The sequence below is a fragment of the Saccopteryx bilineata genome, chromosome 2 (genome assembly GCF_036850765.1).
Source record: "Saccopteryx bilineata isolate mSacBil1 chromosome 2, mSacBil1_pri_phased_curated, whole genome shotgun sequence".
Classification (NCBI taxonomy): domain Eukaryota; kingdom Metazoa; phylum Chordata; class Mammalia; order Chiroptera; family Emballonuridae; genus Saccopteryx; species Saccopteryx bilineata.
Window position 1 is genome coordinate 225,998,746 of NC_089491.1, and position 26,240 is coordinate 226,024,985.

At 37.0% G+C, this 26,240-nt stretch overlaps 1 protein-coding gene and 1 non-coding gene across 9 annotated transcripts in view; one reads left to right on the forward strand and one right to left on the reverse strand.

The window, feature by feature from the left end:
• The window catches only part of DYRK1A (dual specificity tyrosine phosphorylation regulated kinase 1A), a 268,791-nt gene that overhangs the window by 18,437 nt on the left and 224,114 nt on the right, over nt 1-26,240 (reverse strand). For all 8 annotated transcript variants that reach the window (XM_066259377.1, XM_066259376.1, XM_066259380.1 and 5 more), the window contains 5 exons: nt 25,422-25,610; nt 18,308-18,455; nt 13,926-14,212; nt 11,034-11,180; nt 9,010-9,150 (listed from right to left, as the gene is read on the reverse strand). In XM_066259377.1, coding sequence (XP_066115474.1) covers nt 9,010-9,150; nt 11,034-11,180; nt 13,926-14,212; nt 18,308-18,455; nt 25,422-25,610 — 912 coding nt within the window. The remainder of the gene's footprint in view (nt 1-9,009; nt 9,151-11,033; nt 11,181-13,925; nt 14,213-18,307; nt 18,456-25,421; nt 25,611-26,240) is intronic.
• LOC136327576 (small nucleolar RNA SNORA17) lies at nt 17,622-17,757 on the forward strand. The gene has a single exon (XR_010729764.1). It is a non-coding gene; the product is annotated as a small nucleolar RNA SNORA17 (small nucleolar RNA).

The following is a 26,240-nucleotide window of genomic DNA, read 5'->3' on the forward strand; positions in this document are numbered from 1 at the left end:
AAAGCCATCTATGAGAAACCCACAGCCAACATCATACTCAATGGGAAAAAATTAAAAGCAATACCCTTAAGATCAGGAACAAGGCAGGGGTGCCCCCTTTCACCACTCTTATTTAAAATGGTCCTGGAAGTCCTAGCCACAGCTATCAGACAAGAAGAAGAAATAAAAGGAATTCAAGTGGGAAAAGAAGAAGTAAAACTATCATTATTTGCAGATGATATGATATTGTATATAGAAAACCCTAAAGTCTCAGTCAAAAAACTACTGGACCTGATAAATGAATTCAGCAAAGTGGCAGGATATAAAATTAATACTCAGAAATCAGAGGCATTTTTATACACCAACAATGAACAGTCAGAAAGAGAAATTAAGGAAACAATCCCCTTCACAATTACAACCAAAAAAATAAAGTACCTAGGAGTACATTTAACCAAGGAGACTAAAGACTTGTACTCGGAAAATTATAAAACATTGATAAAAGAAATCAAGGAAGATACAAACAAGTGGAAGCACATCCTGTGCTCATGGTTAGGAAGAATAAACATCATTAAAATATCTATATTACCCAAAGCAATTTATAAATTCAATGTAATACCAATTAAAATACCAATGACATACTTCAAAGATATAGATCGCATATCCCAAAAATTTATATGGAACCAAAAGAGAAAACAAATAGCCTCAGCAATCTTAAAAAAGAAGAATAAAGTAGGAGGTATCACACTTCATGGTTTTAAGCTATACTACAAGGCCACTGTACTCAAAACAGCCTGGTACTGGCATAAGAACAGGCACATGGATCAATGGAACAGAACGGAGAACCCAGAAATAAACCCACAGCTCTATGGACAACTAATATTTGACAAAGGAGGTAAGGGCTTACAATGGAGTAAAGAAAGCCTCTTTAATAAATGGTGTTGGGAAAATTGAATAGCTACCCGCAAAAAAATGAAACTAGACCACCAACTTACACCATTCAGAAAAATAAACACAAAATGCATAAAAGACTTAAATGTAAGCCGTGAAATCATAAGCATCTTAGAAGAAAACATAGGCAGTAAGCTCTCCGACATCTCTTGCAGCGATATATTTGCTGATTTATCTCCATGGGCAAGTGAAATAAAAGACAGGATAAACAAATGGGATTTTATCAAACTAAAAAGCTTTTGCACAGCTAAAGACAACAAGAACAGAATAAAAAGACAAACTACACAATGGGAGAACATATTTGACAATATGTCTGATAAGGGGTTAATAACCAAAATTTATAAAGAACTTGTAAATCTCAACACCAGGAAAACAATCCAATCCAAAAATGGGCAAAAGAGATGAATAGACACTTCTCCAAAGAGGACATACAGATGGTCAACAAGCATATGAAAAAATGCTCAACATCACTCATCATTAGAGAAATGCAAATTAAAACCACAATGAGATATCACCTTACACCAGTCAGAATGGCGCTCATCAACAAAACAATACAGAATAAGTGCTGGCGAGGATGTGGAGAAAAGGGAACCCTCCTGCACTGCTGGTGGGAATGCAGACTGGTGCAGCCTCTGTGGAAAACAGTATGGAGATTCCTCAAAAAACTGAAAATCGAACTGCCTTTTGACCCAGCTATCCCACTTTTAGGAATATACCCCAAGGACACCATAGAACAGCTCGAAAAGGAGAAATGCACCCCCATGTTTGTGGCAGCGTTGTTCACAATAGCGAAGATCTGGAAACAACCCAAGTGTCCATCAGAAGATGAGTGGATTAAAAAGCTTTGGTACATATATACTATGGAGTACTACTCAGCCATAAGAAATGATGACATCGGATCCTTTACAATAACATGGATGGACCTTGATAACATTATACGGAGTGAAATAAGTAAATCAGAAAAAAAACTAAGAACTACATGAATCCATACATAGAAGGGACATAAAAATGAGACTCAGAGATATGAACAAGAATGTGATGGCAACAGGGGTGGGGGGTGGGGGGTGGGGGGAGGGGGAATGGGGTGAAGAAGGAGAGAGGGATTGGGGGAGGGGAGGGGCACAAAGAAAACCAGATAGAAGGTGACAGAAGACAATTTAACTTTGGGGGAGGGGTATACAGCACAATCAAATGTCAAAATAATCTAGAGATGTTTTCTCTCAACATATGTACCCTGATTTATCAATGTCACTGCATTAAATTTAATAAATAAATTTTTAAAAAAAAGAAAAAAAGAAAGGCTGAGACAGAACAAATATTTGAAAAAAATGTCTGAGGATTTTAAAAAATTGATGAGAGATCAACCCACAGATCCAAGAGAAACTTGGCAAACTTGGAGAAAAATAAATACAAATATATACATTTATTACACATATAATCTTGCACTCTTTGCAAAATATCTTTTTACCTTGAACTAAAAATGCACCTTTTATGTGGGCACAGGACAATTACAAGGAAGGCCTAACTAGTGAGTCGAATGATTTAAGAGAAAGGGAAGTCATTCTATAGCAACTTACAGCAAAAGAAAGGTGAAGAATCTAAAGCTGGTAAATTTAATGCCTGAAATTTAATGTCTGAAAGTTTTAGAATAAGTTTTGGCTAAAAAAGTGTCAAGATAGGTCCTGGACAGTTGGCTCAATGGTAGAGTATGAGTCAAGTGTGTGGATGTCCCAGGTTTGATTCCTGGTCAGGACACACAGGAGAAGAGGACATCTGCTTCTTCCCCCCACCCCTCCTGCAGCCATGGCTCAACTGATTCAAGTGAGCTGGCTCTAGGCGCTGAGGATGGCTCCATGGAGCCTCTGCCTCAGGTGCTAAAAATAGCGCAGTTACCAAGCAACATCCCAAGATGGGCAGAGCATTGCCCAGTAGGGCTTGCCAGGTGGACCCAGGTTGGGGCACATGCAGGAGTATATCTCTCTGTCTCCCTTCCTCTCACTTGAAAAGTGCCCTCTTCTGGAAGATACCATGAAGGACATTTATTTATAAGGAAGAGAGGTGAGCACCCGGATTTAAGAAGGAAGAAATAGGCTAACTCTGTCTAGTGCAAATGCACTTGGGTTTATGATCCAGACTGCCCTTCCCTATAAAGCTCTCACCTCCAAATCTTGAAGGAAAGATGAACACCAGCTGCCAGTCTTTTGTTTGCACAACAAGACCTGAGCAATGAGAACTCTTTTTCAGGATTGGGTCCACTGATGCATGATGCTTGGTCCCTGAAGTCAGAAAGTATCAGGCCAATAAGGGACACCTTTTAAAGTTCTTTTGATATTAAACAATACCTCCAATCACCCAGAACCCCATGAGCTCATCAGTGAAGGTCTCAAAGTGGTCTACTTGCCCCAAACACAATGTCTGTAATTCAAAACCTAGATCAGAAAGTCGTAAGGACCTTTGAGGCTCATCACAGCCTTCACGGAAAAGGCTGCTGACACAAAAGTCTAGAAGGTTTACACCACTGAGGATGCCAATGTTGATACAGAAAAAGCCTTGAAAGCCATCAAGCCCAACAAGAAATTCCTGCTGGAGAAAACCATGTCCAGATGTTGTACATGACTTCACAGGATGTATAAGAGTCAATCAAGGAAATCATAAAAGACCGTGGACATGGAGTAAAAGAATGGGATAGGGATGGGAGGTAAATAGGTGTCAGATACAGATCTGGGAGGAATTCAAGAGCTAATGACCACCCCCAAAGAACCAGTAGAAGATGACTTGATGAAGATGAGTGTTGCTGAACCAGAGAGGACAGAGCAGTGTCAGAAAAATGACATGAGAAAATCTGGCAGAAAGGTTCTGATTATTGAAGACCGCTTCTGACTTCTTGTATAATATGGGACCTTCAATGATATAGAAACATTTTTAGAAAAATAAAAAAACTAAACGTCAGACAGAAAATTCGATGTATTTCCATAAAGTTACACCAAGTGTACCTGCCTCCCCTTCTACCCTCTCCACATTTCACCTCTGCCACCTGAGACAGCAAGTTCTCCTCCTCAGTCTGCTCAGCATGAAGACCTCCATAATTATCTAGTTAGCACTTCATGAACAGCCTGCTATACAGTTAATGAACTTAATCTGTGGCATATGAGTGTCTTCATGTGAAAATCTAATACATCTGTGGTCATCATCATCATCACCAACTACCATGTAAAACATCATGGGCAAGACTTGTATGGAAGTGGATAGCCTATCCTTACATAGGCATAAGGTGAGTGCTATTTCATATGAAATAATAATGTTTTCTCACCGTTTTGTGACTTTGCTTTCAAAGATTCACATTACCTTATGGTATGCCCCCTCCTCTCATAATTGGAGAAAAAGCTATTGCCTTACCTTATCACAAGTGGTTTTGTTAAAAAAAAATGTGACAAAGCTTCCAATACTATATTACAAATATGACCATGATACTGTATGCCATAAACATTCTATGATGATTCATTCATTATAGGCTGGACTACCGTGAAGTAATAATATTGTCATTTTCTTGTTATCAATGCATGAATCATCATACCTGTAAAGTGTGAATCTGTCTTTTCATTTCTGATATCTAGTGTCAGTAATCTGTATAACATCTACAGTATTTTGTTAACATACAGAACAATACTGATGTATTCAATAGGTACTGACAGACCTACCTCTTATAAACAGACAATGTGAACTTACAATACTGATATAGTACAATACCATAAATGTTTTCTCTTCTGTATGATTTTGTTAATAACCTTTTCTTCTCTTTGACTTATTGTATTGTGAGTATACAGTACATAGGCAACTTTTATGTTATCAGTCAGACTTCTAGTCAACAGTAAGTTATCATTAAAGTTTTGGGGAAGTCAAAAGTTATATACAGATTTTCAACTGCACAGCAAGTCAGCACTGTTAACTCTGTTCTGTTCAAGACTCAACTGTACCTGAATTTGAGACTTACCACAAATCTATAATTGGCACTGTGGTGCTGGTTTATGAATAGATAAACCAATGGAAGAGAATAAAGTCCAAATATAAACCACCACCTAAAATTTTGTTTTGGACAGTAGCACCAAGTTAGGGGAAGACAATAGGCAAAGACAACTGTTCTCAACAAATGATGTTGTACTAGGTAGGCATTTGGGGAAAATGAACTTAAACTCCTACACTTCACTCCATGCTCAAACATTAATTCAAGATGGACCACAGAACTTGGAGCATAAAAGTTATAATCAGGAAAACTTTTAGAAAAAAACACGGAGACTATCCTCACAAACTTAAAAAAGGCAGACTTATTTTTCTTTTCTTTCCCTCCTTTTTCCACATGAGAGGAGGGGAGACAGACAGGCTTCCAACTCCCGCATGCACCCCAACCAGCAACTCCCGTCTGGGGCGGATGTTCTGCCCATTTGGGGCGATGCTCACAACCGAGCTATTTTTAGCACCTGAGGTGGCAGCTCCACAGAGCCATCCTCAGCACTTGATGTGCTCGAAACAATCAAACCATGGCTGCAGGAATGAAACGGCAGGAGGAAGGGAAGAAGGGGAAGGAATAGAGAAGCAGATGGTCGCTTCTCCTGTGTGCCCTGACCAGGAATCAAACCCAGGACATCCATATGCTAGGCCGACGCTCTATCACTGAGCCAACCAGCCAGGACAAAAGATTTCTTAAAATACAAAAAACACTACTCATAAAAACCAGCTAACAAATTTGATTTCATCAATATCAAAATATTTTGCACCTCAAAAGATACCACTAAAAAATAGGCAAGCCATAATCTGGAAAAAAATATTGACATATATATGACAAAGGATTTATATCCATTATGTGTAAATAACTCCTACAACTCAAAAATTAAACAAGTCAGTAACAAAAGGGCAAAGAAATGGAAAGCCTGCCTGAGAGAAGCGCCCTGAATGGCAAGAAGCACATGAAAAGGTGATCAGTATCACTAGCCATTGCAAAGGTGAATGAAAATAGCTGTATACCATTAGAAGGACAATACAAAAGACCAATCATATCAAACAGTGAGGATGTCATGCAACTGGAGCCCTCACTCATTGTGGAGATGTAAATAATAAAACTCTGGCATGCTGTTTAGTATTTTCTTACAAATGTAAACACACATACACTGTATAACCTGGCAATAAACCTACTTCTAGGTAGTGACCCCACAGAAATGAAAACATGTATATACAAAAGATTTACACAAGAATGTTCCCAGTAGCCTTATTCCTAATATCCCAAACTGGAAACAAACCAAACATCCATCAACAGATAAATATAAGTAAATTACAGTATTTTTATTCAATAAAATACTATAAAGCAATAAAATGAATTAACTCAAGACACCACTATGAATGGATCTCCAAAAACAATATTTATAAAGTGAAAGAAACAAAATCACAAAGTTCTAGAAACCTGAATCTACCTTATGAACAAGCAAAACTAATCTATGATTACAGAAATCAGAAAGCAGGGGTGAGATGAGAGAAAATAGTCATGAGAGAACTTTTTGGGGCGGTAGAAATACAGGGATGGGCAAAAGTAGGTTTGTGTAGAAAAATATTATATGTGCAGGTTATGGTTATTACAACAGCTTTATTGACTCAAAAGAATGTCATAATGCAACTGTCAACCTACTTTTGCCAACCCTGTATTATCTTGTTTTAAGTAGTAGATACATTTTATATAGATCAAAACTCAACAAACATAATACTTCAAATAGCCTAACTGTATATAAATTACATTTTAACAAAACAACATCATTTACAGTCTTAATTCTTTTAAGTAAGAGAAGGGGGGATAGACAGACTCCCACATGGGCACCAACCAGGATTCACTCAGCAATCCCTTCTGGAGTCAATACACAAGTATTAAACTATTCCCAGCGCCTGAGGCTGACGCACTTTGTTCGGACCAACTAGCTATCAACATGTTGGACCTCACAGGAATGAATCTAGCCACAGGCTGCGGGAGGGGAAAAGAAAGGGAAGAAGAAGAGCAGCAGATGGTCACTTCTGTGTGCCCTAACTGGGAATCAAATCCAGGACATCCACACACCAGGCTGACATTCTATCCACTGCACCACTAGCCAAGGCCTATAGTCTTAATTCTTTATCCCCTTTCCCCAACAAAGAGAAAATATATAGAGGTATGGACTTCATTACTAGGAAGCTAAAATAGGCTCTTAAAACATAAAATAAAAAATTAAAAGCAAAAAGTAAAATCACTAGGAATAATCAACTGCACAAATACCTAACGGTAGTATATGAACATTTATATTTATATTTATACTTATGGTTAAAATTCCTGGTATAGCTTTGATAAGGTAACCATTTGGCTGTACATTGTGGGCTGTATTTATTTATTTATTTATTTACAAAATCTACTTCTGTTTAGAGAGAAATATTTACTTTATACTTTCAAAAATTAAATTTCTTAAGTCAGTTACTAATTGTGGCTATGTGAAATCTCATAAAGATCAAGTTAATTATAGGTTAAGATACTTCAAATTTTAGGAGGGGAAAAAATTTATCCTTTTATGAAATGCCCCAACAGAAATAATTAAAGTTGATAATGATTATAGCTCAAGTTGGAAGAAATGATAGGTTATAGCCCACAGTAATTTAACTATAGTTTTGTAAGGTAGAGATTTGAGAAATGCAATGGGGTGATCATTCTACTTACAAAAAGAACAAAAATAGTATGAGAAAAAAAAGACAAATTCAAAATGGAGAAAGTAACAGTCTATACTGCAGACAGGTAAAGCATAAATTAGGTTCATATCTTCCATGCTAGTAGTTCTAGTCAACTGGTAGGAGCTACCTTAGATGCTTGTGAAGCTAAGAAGGATTCCCAGGCTGTGTTTTGGTTCAGTGGGAAAGAGGGCCATGACTGATAAGCTATGTGAACAAAAGGCAAAAGGACTCAGGATGCCTGCTTGGTGTTTTCCATCTCTTCCTTACTGGGAGTAGGTCTAATTTAGCTGCCAGATACTACACTGCCTAGAACTTTAGAGAATGGCAGAATGCCGTAAGTTCCAAGTCAGTTGTGAAAGATATACTTACATATATATTCTTAAATATTCTAAAGAAAATAATTTGATATTAAAAGTGAAGACTCCATAGTTATATGAAGGGGAATTAAAACAAACAACAATAATCTTCAGTTCCCTGGAAAAGACACGTGGTGGCAGCATCACTAAAATGCAAGGGCAAAATAAAAACTGGAGCAAAAATAAATCTCTTCAATGTTAAAAATGCAAAACTACAATCACAAGGTATCTGTTACACTTATCATATACAATCACATATTTACATATTATATTCATTTTATATTAAAATCAGCTAGATTAGAAAATACATTAGTGTTTTCACATATATAAAAACAAAAAGTAAATCAAGATGCAAAACTGGCATCACTCTAGTAAACTGACATAGTTTAGGTATCTGAAATAATTCTCAGAAAAAAGAAAATAACTAAAACAAACCTAATGCTTTAAAATCTTGCTTTTAAGATTGTAGAGATGTGAAACTCCTGCTATCCGTGTCATCAAGCTAGGAATATAAAATCAATCAAAAGTCCATCTAGTCAGTTCATATTTTTGTCACATATTGCTTAAATCAAAAATCCTTTTTCTCCATCTACACTTAAGAAAAAAGCCATTTACTGCCAATTATGACTTTTACTGTTCACAGCTGCAGTATTGTTAACTGTGAATTTACTACACACCCAAGATTTGAGAAACAAAGGTCAAATCTACTGATTCTGCTGTGAAACAAGGCATGGTGATTTGACCAGCTGTCTCCAAAGGCAGACATATAGCTGTCATAATGAAGCTTTATAGAGAACTCTGACCATTAAGCAAACACTGGTTCCTATAGATAGTTCAGGTCAAACAATATCCAGCTTTTGAAGAAATATATATACCTAAGTTACTGAAACTGTTAACTCTAACAGTGATTTAAACTAAATATAAAATGAGCTATAAAAAGACAGCTCCAGTGAAAGAAGTAACAAAGGCTCAAAAATAAGTTTTCCTATTTTACCCGTTTTCCATCTTTGGTCTTCTTTAAGTTCCAAGTGCCATCTGGCAACTTCTCAAAGAACTTTCTTGCTTTTGGTGCTTGGTCAAGAATATGAGCAGGTGGAATACCCAGAACTTCCACTATTTTATTCATCTGATCTACCTGTATTAAGAATAAAAAACAAAAAAAACCCTGTAATTTTAATAGTACTACATCCTACTTCTGCTAATCTATTCATTCATTCATAAATTATAAATAAATACACTGTGTATTCTCCTGTGTGCCATGCACTCCTCTAGGCACTGAGTACACAATAATGAACATTTCAGATGGCAGACAAACACAAAAAGCTGTGGAATATCAGGTGGTCATGGATACAAAGGAGAAAAAGGACTGGAGAGAGTTTTAAAAGTTTACGTTTTTAGAGTGTTTTAGTTAAATAACCATCCTCCAACCCCCAAAAAAACCATCCCAGAGGCTTAATAAGGTATGGACCTAATAAACTATTTTTTCAAGTGCAGATTCATTCAAATACTGAGTGTCTTCTATATGCTAGAAACCATGCTCAGTAGAACACAGCAGTAAACAAAAGGAGATAAGACTCCCTACCAAAAAGTTTATATTATAGAAGAGACCACCAGCAAAATAATACATTAAATATATCAATTGACAGCTAAGACCCATGGAGAAAATGAAGGGGATGGAGAGTAAGAAAGGGCATTACAACTTAAAACAGGGTGTCATTTAAAGTGTCACCAAGATGGTGACATGAGAGCAAAGTCTGAAAGGCAGTGAAGGAAGGAGCCAAGTGCTATCTGGGAAACAGCATCACAGGAAACAAATGCAAAGACATGGTATGGGCCTGTGGCTGCTGTCTCCAAGGGACCAGAGAAAAGTTGTGTGCTGGGTCAGAACAAATGAGGGGAGGATGGGGGGGGGGGGGCAGAAGTCAAGAGAAGGCAGGGGTTTTCCATCTACTCAAAGGACTCTGGCATTTAAAATGAGAGTGATAGAAGCCATTAAAATTTCAGGTTATCCTGATATTGTTTAAGCCCTGAAAAGATACTAATTTACAGTAACACTTTTATATTAAAACAAACAAAAAAACAAACTATGAAATTACTGCCAAACAGTAGCTTATTAACAGTTGTATAGTGTCACCTAGTACAAGTCATTAAATTTGACCTGTCTTTCTTTTCTCATTTATAAATAAATGAACTGATCAAGATCTACAATAGTTAACTTTCCTTTAAAAAACACACAAGTAAATAGTTTTAATAAGGCAGATTTTTATTTTTTTAGTTAAATCTACTGGGGTGATAACGGCTAATAAGAGTATATAGGATTTTTAAGTGCACATTTCTATGATACAAAATCTGTACATTGCATTGTGTGCCCACCACCCAAAGTCAAATCATCTTCTGTCACCATATATTTGATCTTCTTTACCCTCTACTACACCTCCACAAGTGAACAGTTTTAAAACCAATGAAACTCCAACTCTTCTGACTGCAAGGGAGTTTGGCCTCACCCTTACAATCTTCCCACGTACTGCCCCTATGACCTTCAAAAATCTTTTAAGATCACAGACAGAAAACCCATGGACTAGAAAATTATACATAGCCTGTAGCTCTAAAATGTTATACTAATTTACCCATCAACCCTACTGCTCACCACTTCTTTAATTCCAAATCATACTCTCTATATTTACTTAGTTTATTTACACTGCTGTCAAGGTGACTCCCATTCCTTTGTCATCAGTTTTTTCTATTATAATCCTTATAATCTGTAAAATTTGTACCAAAATACTTAACATTTTCTAATCTGTTCTATTGTTTTATTAGAAGATTAAAAGGTCTTATTTCCCATCTCATGATTATATAATAATTGAAAAAATGCATAATATAAACTCAAAATGACACCAACATTCTAATGATTACATTGGTAGGCAGCTTTCCCTAAAACAACTTTCAGATAACACTGCAATAGACTACAAACAGAAAGGAATTATGAAAACAGAATGTTTAAAGCAATCCACCATATACCTCATTGGCTCCACTGAACAGAGGTTCTCCAGTGTGCATTTCAACCAAAATACACCCAAGGGACCACATGTCGATAGCAAGGTCATAAGGCATTCCCAGTAGCACCTCTGGAGACCGGTAAAAGCGACTCTGAATATACTGGTATATCTGAAATATATTTCAAAATAGTATTAATTCCAAAATAAGTTTTGTTTAATTGTAGTCAATATTGGATTAAGAACACTGACCTAATATTAGCAGGAAAAAAAATAATAGGCTCACTCCTAAATTCAAGTTCTATTTACTGATTTCAACAGACTACAAAAATTGTTTAAAGATCTAAACATATCCAAGGAATGGCTAATCTGCCTGTGAAATGCAAACTATATAAAATTCAAGTCCCTTCATTTAATCTAATCCTAACTGGTAATCAAGATACATCTTAAAACAACTATGTCATAGTACACAAAAATATTAAGAATAATTTATTTCCCCATTAATGATTCTTTGTAGTTATGGCTATGATTTGGTTTACCATTAATTTAACAGCTAAACTGAATTTATAAAGTTAACCTTCAGATAAATTTAGGTACAATGTAATGGAAAATCCAGACATCAGTACTATAAATTCTAGAAACATTGCCATAAAGATTCAATCAGGAGTTGTTTCTGGTTAACCAGTTCTCTGCCATGTCTGCATCCTGCCTCAATTTAAGACTATGAAGTAATCTAAAAATGTCTTGAGAGACCAACTCATTCTCATTTAGTCACTGTACGTTTAAATCTGGAAATATCAGTAAAGCAAGGAAAGTTTTATGAAAAAAGAGAAAAAAATCCTCCTAACTACACTTGAACCAGTGAATACTCCAACCAGGCAGCCATTAATGTGGTGTTGCTTTCCCACCAAAGTTTCTGTAGCTTCCACCTAAAACTTCAGCTGAGTCTCCAAAAATAATCTCATGTTTCACACGCAGGTCAACCAACCTCAAAATCTTCTCAAAAAAGAAAGTCTAATTCAAAGGGACCAGGAAGAAATATTATGTTTCCAAGTTTTTAGAAGCCAACATCATCATTAAGCCCCAAAGATTACTTGCTACTGAAGTTATCTTATTCCAATCTTCCCATCAGTTTGTTACCTCTCCACCCAGTTTGATATCATACTGACTAGGTCATATACATGACTATGCCCCAGAATCCTTCTGAGGAATGTTTTCTGAAACAAATCTGCTCTGCCACCTTTTGACACGAAGCCAAGAGATCATGAGACAGCCAATGCATATGTATTTTGGAAATGACTTGCCACGAAATTGTGATACATTCACATGGTTAAAACATACTGAGCTAGGCCTTGGATAGAGCCTGCCTGGTGTATGGATGTCCCAGGTTCACTTCCCGGTCAGGGCACACATGAGAAGTGACTATCTGCTTCTCTCCCCCTATCCACTGCAGCCAGTGGATTAGTTCAAGCCTCGGCCCTGGCACGAGACCAGACAGGGTTGCTGGGTGGATCCAGGTCAGATTGCATGAGGAAGTCTGTCTCTCTATCTCCCTTTCTCTCACTTAAAAAAACAAAAACAAACAACAAAAACAAACCATACTGAGCTAAAGGGACAACTGTTTCAGTTTGGCTGGAGAAAGATAGTAGAATACTATTTGTTATCAGGACAGAACAAATGATTTAGTTCAAACAGACAAAAATTCCCCAAGTCTGAACTATATTCAAAGAACTCTCCAGATGGGCCTGCATGTCCTAGTCACAGCACCTACTTTCTCACACATGAACAACTATAAGCTCCTCTTGATTTTCCGAGACAGCTGAAACTGCAAACCCTGCTTCCTATGTCTGCAATTTTAAAAATTATTTCAACGATCTATAGCATTGCTGCCACTAAGATAATTTGTAGGAAATAACAAAAAGTCGAACAATTCTGTTAGCTGGCTACAAACTTTCAAGATTAAATTAACCTGCTCTATTTAAAACCAGAAAATAGTTGGGACAGTATAGAAAATCTCACTAATTTGGAGAAACAGAAAATGGAAAGCCAGTATAAAATACTAATCTATAAATGTTGTCTTTTTAATTTTTTTAAAGAAATGCCGTGGAACAGTGTTTAGAATAAGTAAAATATTCTCAAATGGTGATCCTAAAGCCCCAAGAAGAGAACCTATAATTTCTATTTTACACCTAAAATACACTGTTTCGAGTAATTCTAGAAATAATGCTACCAAAAGAAAAAATATTTCTTTCCTAAATCAGCCAAACCTAAATCTATTTTTGCTATAGACATGTCTGTTTTTTTCTAAAGACGATCAGTTTGGACAAGTGTCATAACTTGCGTAATAAAAATAATTTTTAATGTATTTATCAAAACAAGTATGCTTATCAACTATGTATAATTTCTATACTATATTTCCATGTGTAATGCAAAGTTACCTGCATTTTTTTAACCCATCAATTTTTGAGGAAAACATTTATGTTTATCTATCTTTAGGAAAATATTTTCCAGCAATGATTCAATGTTCTAGTACTAGAATTTTCCCCAATTTATACTAAAACCTCTATTTGGGAAAATAGTTACAATATTTAATTTACTCATTAAATATTAGTCACCTAATATTTAATTTACTCATCTCCTACTCTCTTTATATATGTATATATAAAAATTACATATACACATAATTTTTAAAAATCCACTTTGAAGAACCAATATTTTCCAATTCAAAGTATTACTACTTACATTTTAAAAGGTTATTTCTACAAAATAGGTATCAATGTAAAGTGAATCAAGTGCTAACATTTTAAATATATCCATCCTTTAATTACTTCCACACTGTACTTAATAACATTTCACATATCTACAGACACTATTTTACCCAATTCTATTTAATTGACAACCCCTGAAATGTACTTACCCGCTGCCCCAATTGACAAGAACTGCCAAAGTCAACGATCTTGATTGCACTGCGTTTGGGGTTACAGAGAAGGATGTTCTCAGGTTTTAGGTCACAGTGAATGATACTAAGTTCTGGAGTCGCAAGGAAAAGCAGTGCAGTGCACATCTGTTGTGCAAACTTCCGTGTCAGGTTCAGTGAGACACCTCGAAAATTGGTGTTCCTCAACAAGTCATAGAGGTTGTAGGACAGCATTTCAAAAACTAAACAGAGATGGTTTCGAAACATAAAGTGGCGTTTCAAATGCACTGAAAGAGAAAAGAGTTTCCTTTTAAATTATACATAAATCAATAAAATGAGAATAATGTATGCATAAACTCTCAATCTATAACATTACAATGTCAAATGCAGGATAAAAATCAAGTTAAAATTTGGAGTTTGGCATTCTGCACTAACAGCACATTCTTTAATCAGTTAAGAATAGCTAAACTGTTCATCTGCTGAATTAAACAGGTATAGTGTCTGCCAATAAGCAATATAATGTAAGAAGTACCACCAAAGTGCCTTGTTTTTAAAAAACTTAAGTCAGTCTAAAAACATAAGTAGCAGCTTTACAAACAGTCCTGAGAACACGTCAGTAACTTTACCCTCACCTGAGAAAGAAGGCACCTCTACCTCCTGAGAGCCGTGCTGTCTTACGGCTTCATCTGTCTAAGCTGCACTCCTGAGGTCTTGGTTGGCGGCCATGCTGTCCTTAGCAGCCCTCTCTGGGAAGGTTTTGACATATATACACAATCTACTTTGATGATTTCACTACTAGATTTCACTAGTCTGTAATCACTGTAAAAGGAAAATGTAGGGGTTTTTTTCCTTTTAGGCAAATATAGCAAAAATCATGCTCTGGAAGGTACAGAGTTCATACTCAAAGCATTTGATTATGTTCATCAAAATGGTACATGGGACACCCTGTGGAATACTGAAGGTTTGAGAAAAGTTCATATATAAGAAAAAAATATGTAGGCTTATGAATGGAAAAATAGAGAACACATTACTTGTTACTTGCTAAATTGCTTTAAATATAATGCTTTAAGTATTAACACTGACTTCACATCAAATAAGGTCATTCAATTAAGGGACGCCCTTCCCTATAAAAATTTTTACATACACCAAAGTGAGTACCTGTAACTCAACTGGATGACATAAGACAACCATTAGTTGAGGGTACCTTCATTTTGGCCTTTTAGTATCAAAAACAGGTTTCTCTACAGATCTATCTGGAATAACTAAGACAGTATTCAGTGTCTGGACCCTGAGGATGGGGGTACACTAAGTTGTCCTGGTAGCAATATTGTCTTTAGATCACTCCTGACACACACAATCTAAACTTAGAATAAAGGCCCTGGCCGGTTGACTCAGTGGTAGAGTGTCAGCCTGGCGTGTAGGAGTCCCGGGTTCGATTCCTAGCCAGGGCACACAGGAGAAGCGCCCATCTGCTTCTCCACCCCTCCCTCTCTTCTTCCTCTCTGTCTCTCTCTTCCCCTCCCGCAGCCAAGGCTCCATTGGAGCAAAGTTGGCCCGGGCGCTGGGGATGGCTCTATGGCTTCTGCCTCAGGCACTAGAATGGCTCTGGTTGCAACAGAGCAACGCCCCATATGGGCAGAGCATCGCCCCCTGGTGGGCATACCGGGTGAATCTGGTCGGGCACATGTGGAAGTCTGTCTGCCTCCCCGTTTCCAACTTCAGAAAAAATACAAAAAAAAAAGATAAAAAAAGAAAGATAAACTTAGAATAAATAACACAGTCACTCTATTGCAGTATTACTGTACAACACTAGGCAAATAAAAATAATCCTTAAAGTTTACAAAAGAATGTATAACATCTGCTCTGAATCACTGAAGTTCACAGGTTTAAAACTAAAAACATAGCTCCATGTGACGATAAAACACTTCACAGACATGCTCCATGCAAGATTTTAATGTGGTTAAGCAGTAGCTACAAAAGGAATGCAAAAGGTAACTGATGTCAGAATTTCAACATGACTATGAAAATCCCTCTAAGAAGCTCTGTGATTAGAATGCTTCAAATGGAAGATCAATCCACTCAGCAACACTTGACCTCCCTACTCAGTACTTACTGAGTATCTGCAATGCGCTGAACACTGAAGATGTCAAAGAATGCTCAAACACAAGTACATTTGTTTAGTTTTTTAAACTAAACTTTGGGGAGAACAGATAGAGGGTTAGCAAGACTGTTTTAGACCCAAACTGAATTTCTTTTAACTAGACCATGTCAGGTATCAAATAATCCAGATAAGAAATTATGCTAAATGGTAAAGTAGTAGATTCTTTTAAAGTTTAAAGACTTGAAACTATATTGATCAATCACTTCAAAATATAAATTATTTACACCATAATAAAGCAACTGGACTTTCAGAAACCTTAAATTTAAGGTATCAACTCTACTGGTACAGCTGTGTCTACTTCTAAAGTTCTTTATTTGTTGTTTTCCAACATAGAACCTCAGTTCCTTGAGACACTGCATTCACAACCTTCTTATATGAACTAAAAAAATCTGAAAAATATGAGTTATACAAAGTAATGATCATTCATCCGTTTACTAAAAACAAAAATGGCAGCTGTTACTATATGAGAATTGAGTAGCTAGCATTTACTGAGTACTTACTATATGCCTGCCATTTTCTTTCAGTAAAGCAGAATTAAAATATTACAGTAACACATCACATTTTCTCTAAACAAGCAATAATTCAAACTACAACACACAAAAGGGAAGATGGCATGTTCAGAGACTACTTTATAAGTCATATATCCTTAGAATGTCCTTAGTGCTTCTAAAGCCACTTGAATAGAAATGGGATCCCCTTAAAGTAAGCTATAATCAGTGAACAGCAAATGCTCAGCAAGTGTGTAGAAAAAGGTTTTAAATAGTAATGTTATTAGTATGGATTATATCAGGTATCTAAAGAGAAAAAACTAAGAAAGAAAAATAGTATAAGCTCTTTTTAATTGTACAATAGGGAATAAAGGGTATTTCATAAATGAAATCTAATCTGACCATCTAAACCTTATACCTTTAAATATACTTTTTTTTTTGTTTCTACCACACTGAGGGGACTAAAGAACCATTAACATCATAATGCCCCTTGTTTTCTTAAAAAAGGAGCTTGCTAAATAAAACGTAACCTCATGTTTATCAGGTAAAGCCAGCATTTCTGAACATAAGTTCCTATGTATACATGCCTACAGGAACTTCTTTCATTTTGACTCTAAGATCTCTATCACAAAATTGATGGCAGCTTATAATTCTACTTGGTAGCAATTTGTTTCTTGGTGGCACATAAAATATTGTCTCACAATAACTGGCATCATAGATTTAACAATAATAGTATTAAAAAATGTATAAATCAATTAGATATTTTGCCCAAATATTGGCCATAGATGTCACTATTTTCCTAATTCTTTTGTCTCTTCTTTTTGTTTTCAGAAGAAATACCATACAACAATGAAACAAACACAGCCTCTGGAGTTAGGCAGAGGTAGGTTCCATCCTATCTCTAGACCCCTGAGACCCTGGGCATTGTTACTCTTTATACCAACCTGTGTATAGATTCTACCACCTTCCTAAAAGGATTCCTATGATTATTATAGATGATGGAAAGAAAGTACAAAGAATATGATAGGAATTCAAAAAATGGTTACTGTTGCCCCTGAAGGTGTTGCAGACGTAGCTGCAGTGCCACGTCTGTGTCATCAGGTGGCAGAGAGAAGAGAGGCTTGTGTCTGCTAGCCTAGTGTCCTGGCCATGGATGCTAGATGGTTGATGATAGTCTGACACCGGTTTAAAATGAAAAAAGAAAAAAGAAAAAAGAAATAAATGGTAACTACTACCTTTTCTGTTGTAATAAGTCCAACAGTTTTTAAGGCTGCCAAACTGACAAACAGCCTGGGGAGGAGCCTGAAATCTTGACCTAGACATTTCAAAAATGGTTCTATAACTATTAAGAACGTATTAGCTTACTTTTCGTTTCTGATCTATACTAGAAATTGTTAAAGGTACCAGAAAAAAAGACTTTTTGTTTAGATAAATGTAGATGATTAAAGGAAACAAATGGCACTTTTAAGTAACCCCCCACCCCAACCCCAAAAACCACTATTCTCGTTTGTTTCTCAATTATATGCCATTTGGAATGCAAAGTCCCAGTATCTTAGACTATAACTGCCAGATCAGGTACTCACATAAACCCATGCCCTCTAACAGAGATAAACAGTTGAATTTTTAGCCCATCTCTTTAAGATAAAATCAACTTATTTTCATACAAAAACAGTCATAAACTCTAGTTTCTGGTCTGGGTTTGGGTGCCCCTCCCTGTTTGCCGGTGTGTTTACCTATGTAGTACTTCATTTCAGTGTCATGTTTGTTCATCAGCTCAAGGAGTCGCACTTCTATCTGGGCTTGATTCAGAAAAGCCTTCTTGTTCTTTATGATTTTAATGGCAACCCATTCTTGCTCCACGCGATCATACGCCTTTACGACCTAAAAGAGAAGAGGAAGAATTCTGTTTCATTAATGGCAACAATTTCCCAGCAGTTTACAATTCACCTTAATTGTACATTTACCTATTTCTCATTTTTTTTACCTTCCTACTGTACTTACAAAAGATCCTGTTCATTTCCATTTAATATCATCCATTTACTACTTGACAATCACTTTAAGCCAATCTTTTCAACTGAATTTCTTTTCAATCCTTATAGTATTTGTATCCACAAAATAGTAACTTTATAACAAAACTATTAAATATTTTCCTGCTTCAAAAATAAATGAATTTTAGCCTGACCAGGCAGTGACACAGTGAACAGAGCATTGAACTGGGAAGCAGAGGACCCAGGTTCAAAACCCTAAGGTTGCCAGCTTGATTGCAGGCTCATCCAACTTGAGAACAAACTTGTCAGCTTGAGCGTGGGATCATAGACATTACTCCATGGTCGCTGGCTTGAGCTCAAGGTCACTGGCTTGAGCAAGGGATCACTGGCAATGCTGTAGACCCCCGGTCAAGGCACATATGAGAAAGCAATCAATGAACAATTAAGGTGCCACAATGAAGAAATGATGTTCCTCATCTCTCTCCCTTCCTGTCTGTCTGCCCTCTGTCTCTGTCATAAACAGATAGATCAATAAATAAATTTTAGCAAGTGTTTTGGTTTTTCATCTATCTTACTAAATAACACTGTAAGACAATTCTTCTAACTATTCTTTTAATGAGAGAAAAACCTAGTTTAAATCTCAAGTTCTAAGCCAACTGAAAAATGTATATAACTTTATAACTTTAGATTGTCATAGATAAAAACACAGGTATATAAAAGAAAACTTAGTTACACTAAAAAAAAAATCAAATACATATTACAATACAAGGATGGGCAAAAGTAGGTTTATCATATGGAAAAATTACAATTATTAATAAATACTAATACAAAAATAAGTTGTGTTTCACATACTCACAACTTTATTTTATCCACTGTGCCACCACAGGTCAGTCACATACTCACAACTTTAAACCTACTTCTGCTCAACCCTGTATAAGGATCCTCATGTTACAAGTCTCGATATATGACGCTCATTCCCATAAAAACTTAAAAAAATTGAGACGTGAGTGTTTCGGCTTACGTCATTAGTGTCGTACTTATGCACTACATGGGAAAACTAGTTCCAGACTAGCCTGGAACAATTCTTGAAGAAGGTAGAGAGGCCTGCAATAGATCCTGTACCATCTACATCAGCTGCTTCTCAAAATGGAACACCTGTAGTACTGGTAGAATCATCTCCAGCTCTCCAGCATGTTCCGTTGGCAATCCTGATTCACCTGACCCAGTATCTCCAGCACCTTTTGCAGGTTCTGCTGCTTCTCCAGTTTACTCCTCCCAATAGGTTACCCTCTCCCACCTTGCAATGCCCCTTCCAGTGTGCAAGCCAACCACAGGAATAAAGGTAAGGAGATATTTTTTTGTTTTGTTTTGTTTTGTTTTTGAAGCTGGAAATGGGGAGAGACAGTCAGACAGACTCCCGCATGTGCCCGACCGGGATCCACCTGGCACGCCCACCAGGGGCGACACTCTGCCCACCAGGGGGCGATGCTCTGCCCCTCCGGGGCGTGCGGCGACCTGAGCCACTCTAGCGCCTGGGACAGTGGCGAAGGAGCCATCCCCAGTGCCCGGGCCATCTTTGCTCCAATGGAGCTTTGGCTGCGGAAGGGGAAGAGAGAGACAGAGAGGAAGGAGGGGGGGGGGGTGGAGAAGCAGATGGGCACTTCTCCTGTGTGCCCTGGCCGGGAATCGAACCCGGGTCCCCCTCATGCCAGGCCGACGCTCTACCGCTGCGCCAACCAGCCAGGGCCGGTTATTTTTTACATTCATTTTTTCTGTTACTACAGCACAGTATATTTATGTCTTTTTCCTTTTTCTGTGGGTTAGTTGTTTTTAGGTTCTAGATTATGATTTAACAACTGTGTTAGGATAGGTCAGTGATTTAGGCTATGGTACATTTTGACTTACACCAAAATTCGGGTTACATCACTCTCGTAGGAATGGAACAGTGTCATAACCCAAGAACCCCTGTATACATTAAATGCCAATACAGGATTTCAACAGTGTTAAAATGAGAATCAATGCTAAGGAAAGGGGTGTTTATGACCAAATCACTGTGTATACCTCTCACTTTAAATGAGGTTCATATTAACAAAGAAATTTACATAAAAATTAAGAAATCAATATAAACTATCTCTACCAATCAGAAAAACCACAATTAATTAAATAAGTTATATTTATAATATATATAAACTAAATAGTAATAGCTTTAATACATTATTTAGCACATTCAGAAAGTCTGGGTATGCAGAATTCCAAGTGATTCCAATTTGTAGGTTGAGTACCACTGGATTATAGGAAAAAAATGAAATGTATGTTCCAAGACTTACATCAGTCAAGGCTAAATATACTGTCAATGATTGAGTATAAATACCTCAGATGAAATAAAACTTGGAATAAAAAATGCAGTATCTCTAGTTTGACCCAATTCTAAAAAATACTATCTATTGACTTTTAAATCAGAGGCTACCAATGTAAATATCTGATCAAGTGGTTTTCACAGACTATACTGACTGCACCAAGACTTGCAGTTCAGTGACCAGATCCTAATGGTCTCCAGGACAAAAATCATTAACAGGGGCCACAAACTATTTACTGACTTAGCAAATAGCTAACGAGCTAAATTACACATTTCAGTTTTTAAAAATACCAATGCCTGGAATGCAGTCAGAGATTCTGATTAATTTGGAGCCTAAGCATCAATCCTTCCTACCACCCACCATCCCCTACCCCCACTATGAAGCTCCCCAGGGAAATTTCAATGTGCAATAATGATAATCATTAGCTAAAGAAATGAAGGAGCTCCTTATTTAACAAGAGACTTGAGAAAAAGCCTGACCAAGTCAATATGGAAGACGTTATTTGATTAAGTGGCATGCCCTAACCCTGAGTAGTACACCACAGCATAGAAGAGAGGCATCAATCTGACCTAGTAAAATAAAGTTTGATGTCAAAGAGGCCTATATTTTCACGGGTTTACAGGAATTAGAATATAAGGAAATTAAAGTAAAAGAGAAGGAAAAGATCACTCTGAACTCTGAATTATTTAGGGAAAATGAAGTGTACACAATAGGCTACAGCAGTGGTTCTCAAACTTTTTGAAGTCAGGGTGCATTTAAAATCCTACAAATAATTGTAGGCGTGCTATATACAAATTTCTGATTAATATGTTATAATAATTAAGTCAAATATTAAAGAAAAAATATATAAAGTCCAAGTGTGCTTTTATGGTAATTAAACGAAATATGACAAAATTAAATTTATTCTGACATTAAAAAACATTTTTATGTTACATTTTTTGAGTTATGCTTTTTAGAATTTGTAAAAAAGAGGGGTTAAAATAATATAATGACAAAAAAGTTATCTTTATACACACACACATTCTTAGTAAGATTTAGTAAATTCGGCAGGTCCCAACACAAATGTGTTAGGTTTTTTGTTTTTGTGTTTATGAGAAACATGAGCCTGATGTGTCCTAGCAATTTCTTCAATGTTTGGGCATATATTTGAAAGGCAAATTCCCATTTCCTTGTCAATACATTGAAGAATTCCTCTCTTTTTACTCTTAATTGTGTTGAGTGCAGAAAACCCCCACCATACATATCATCTTTACTTTACACCAAACAAAGGATAGAAGAAACTTGCCTCCAGTCTTTCTGGGGAATATGGGGGGTAGTATAAATAATCCAGCACCACAGCTTAACAGCCTTTTACAACCTAATCAGGCAAGTGAGGTGGACGGTTGGCCACACAATACTAGCTGTCAGCTTACAGCCAATTCCCCACACCTCTGTCCTCCCAAAATCTAAACTCCAAAAACCCTGTTGGTTTTTTGGTCCCCAACAGGCACATATTTCTCTGGAATACCATAGGGAGCACCTGGAAATCTTCTAGGGTGCACACTCTGAGAACCACTAGGCTACAGGGTCATAACTTTCATGATGAACTGCACAAAAGTTAAAAAAAATCCTGTTGATAGCAACTGCCTAAATGTTGGTGTAATTTTCAAGGTGGAGACAGCAATTCCTATGCCAGTGGAGGGCAATCTTTTGAGCTTGGTGTGTCAAAATTTGCCAAAAAACTGAGCATAACTCGGGTGGTGTGTCACTTTGAGGAAAAAAACCATAATTTCACGATATTTATAGTTTAAATAACAAAAATGTATAATTGTAATATATAACTATTTAGTAAACCAAAAACTAATTATTTAACTTACCTGCTTAGTGAATTCTTTGTTCATCTGCCAGTCAGTTTCTTTTGTTGGTCTTGATATTATTTAACTTGTGTGGGGTGCCATTAAGATAAGTGAGGGGGAGGGGGAATTCTTTAACTAACCTGCCTATTAGTGGCTTTTTTGTTGCTGAATTTCATTGGCTAAATCTTCAATTGAAGGTTGGTATTTTGTACACTTCAAGCCCAAGCAAGCGCTCCTAACTTTATCTGTCAATCTGAACCTTTTGTTGGTTTTGATATTATTTAACACCGAGAATAAGGTCTCACAAAAGTACATACAGGGAAAAATTGTGAGTAAAGCCATTGCTGTATTTTTCAGGGTGCTAAAAGTGTCTGGTAATTGGTTCCAGGCACTCCAAATTTCCTGTTCGTAGTGGCACTCCTCTTTGATTCTCCAAGCGGCACCTTTCCATATTCTCAAGCTTTGACAGCAAGTCCACAAACACCTGAGCCCATGCGCTGTCTTGAAATTCTGCAAGTTGCATCCTATGTAAATTAAGATGGCTGCCGCTATTTCTAATGGCGGGAAACAGCACCCATAGCACAGGCCCTTGCCTCTCCCAGCTTCTCCCTCACTTATCTCAGTAATGATGGTCAATTAGAAATCCACGACAGTCCAGAATAGCAGATTGGATGATGGTGCTGTGGTTACGTGGTTGCTGGTAATGGTGATCACAGGGTCCCCAGAGATGTGTCCCCCCGGCATTCTGCTGCTTCCTGCTCCCCAGCCAGAAATGAGTTCAAAGATCCCCTAACAGCCTAACCGGAAGTCTCAGAACTAGACGCTCGTTGCCGGAGTTCTGTTGTTTTGGCCTACAGATCTCCAGCACAGAGTGTCTACACTACAGCAAATGTTTTATCCTTGGCTACTAAACCTGGCCGTGCAGGAGCCAGGATGAAGCATCCTTTTCGGCATGTGGTCCCATACTTCTCTGGTAGGTGGCCGCGTGTCATCGAAAATGGTTACGCATATCATAGGTTCACCATCATGGCCCTATACTGAGGTTGCTCACAACCTTTCTTAAAAGCTGGACCCAAGAAATACCTTTCCTTAAGAAGATTTAGTAGAGAAAGAGGCTGCTTCTGACAAAAAAGTAATACTTTCATAAAGAGGGACTCCCCACACAGTAAGAAGCCCTGAACTCAGAAGAAAGAGGTTACAAATCAAGAAAAAGTTACTGAATTATATACTACAAACACTAAAATTCCTTGAAATCACGGAACAGGGCAGACATAAATGCAACATCAGGGCCGGGCAAAGCCACTCTGGAGTTCCAGAGGTTTTCTAACAATCTTGTTCAGATTTCCTTTCAAGTGTAATAGCTTAGATTTTTCTGGGTCTAGACCTGTGGCTGTTAATGGCCTACAGCAGTGTTTTTCAACTGTCAGTCACCAGAAATTCCGTGCCAGTCCGCAAGAGCTAAGCACCCTGATGCTGCATGAAGATTACAGTCTATAATCATTGGGGTTGAAAGCCACTGGCCTACTGTATGCTTTTCGTCCTAAGCATGCTTAGATTGACAGATGAATTGGTTCCATGAAGGCTGAAAAGAGGTATCTTTTGCTTTCTCTCAAGTTAGGAAATGGTTAAGAGAATGTAGGTTCCATAGTTAAAAAAACAAATCATAAACAACAAAAATTAAAATAAAAAAAAAGTAGTTCATGATATTTCGTTTTGAGACCGCTTCTATCCTCATCATTAAAAAGTCAAAAATAATAATAATAGGATTGCAGATTAATGACTGACTCACTGCACAGAGGTTGCAAAACAAAAAAAAGTAAATCATACCTCAAATAAAACAGAGCTTTGTGATTCAGTAAGGTAGAATTTACTAGTGCAAAGAGCTGGGGGAGTCACATCCAGAGAAAAAGTTTTTCAAAAGTGCAAGGAGAAAAATTGGCTAGCTTGTGGTCTGGGCACAGCTGATGAAAGAAACTACTGTATTTCGTGTTTTGTGCTTTGTATTGGTGCTGGGCAGCAGGTGAGGAAGAGAGAATGGTGGGTGAAGGAAGAGGCCAGGAATGAGAGAAAAAACAGGTTCCTTGGACTTCCAAACCCTCTTTGTTACTGGTAGAAGCTTCTGAATGATCCTTTCAAAGCATGAGAATTACCCCATCACACAATGCTGATGCTATGAGGACTGGAAGAGGAAATCCTGAAGCCCAACTGCCCAGTTAGAGGCCTGATAGAATTGGAAGATGAGAGGAAAAAAAACCCAGTGCAAAGCCCCTGTCCTGCCAAGCTTTCAAACAGTAAGAGGGTATTTGCTGTGCCAGTTGAAAAATAGTAATTTTTTCTCATTGAAGAGCAGTTTCAGACAGGAAGATAATTATCTTTAACATCCACAATGAAGAATCTTCCACAGATCACACAAAGCCCACATGAAAGGGACAATACTATATTCCTGATTGAAAACAACCACTAGTAAAAGTACTCAGTAGCTATAGAAAGTAAATAAAGAAAAGATCCAATGGAATTTTTATAGATGATAAAATTTTACTATCTTTAAAGAACTATATATAATAGACCTATTTGTAAATACTGAAAAGTATACTACTGAGAAAAGGATGTAACATGATTCACCAGGAAGTTCTAGTTTATGAAATCCAGCAGTTTCCATTCACTCACCTGTCCAAAGGAACCTTTGCCTATTAAGGAATCAATTTCGTAACGGTCCATCCACTTTTCTCCGTTTTTTACAATATAATCATAGTTATCATCGTCATAACCATCATTGTAAACCTTCCGCTCCTTCTTATGACTAGAATCGTCTCCCTGGCCCTGTTGGTGTCTTCGCTTCTTTTTTGCATAGTAAACCTGAAATGAGAACATGCAGGGTTAACCATGTAACTTCAAACATTTGGGGGTATGGGAGCATGTATCAAGAGACAAATCTGCTTTAGGTAGAGAATAAATGATTGTTATTCTTTATAACAAATACAAAAATAAAATAAATATTTCCTACAGTTGCTACTTGAATTATATAATGACATGGGTATGAATATATATAACCAATGTCTACAATGAAATTCACTTTAAAATTACCGTATTTCCCCATGTATAATAAGCACCTTAATTTTGGGGCCTGAAATTTGAAAAAAGCGCAAAAAAAGCAGGAAATACAAGTTTAAAAAATCTACAACCACTGTGTAAGACGTGCTCAGTTTTTAGACCCCAAATTTTTCAGGAAAGTGTACATCTTATACATGGGGAAATATGGTATACTGTTTATACATTTTACAAATAGAAGATATTAAGTAATCTGCCGAAAGTTCTAGTTACATTCCAAAAGAATAGCAGGACCCAATGTAAACATTTTATTTATTTATTTTTAATTTATTCATTTTAGAGAGGAGAGAGAGAGAGAGAGAGAGAGAGAGAAGAGGAGAGGAGAGAGGAGAGAGGAGAGAGGAGAGACAGGGGGGAGGAGCTGGAAGCATCAACTCC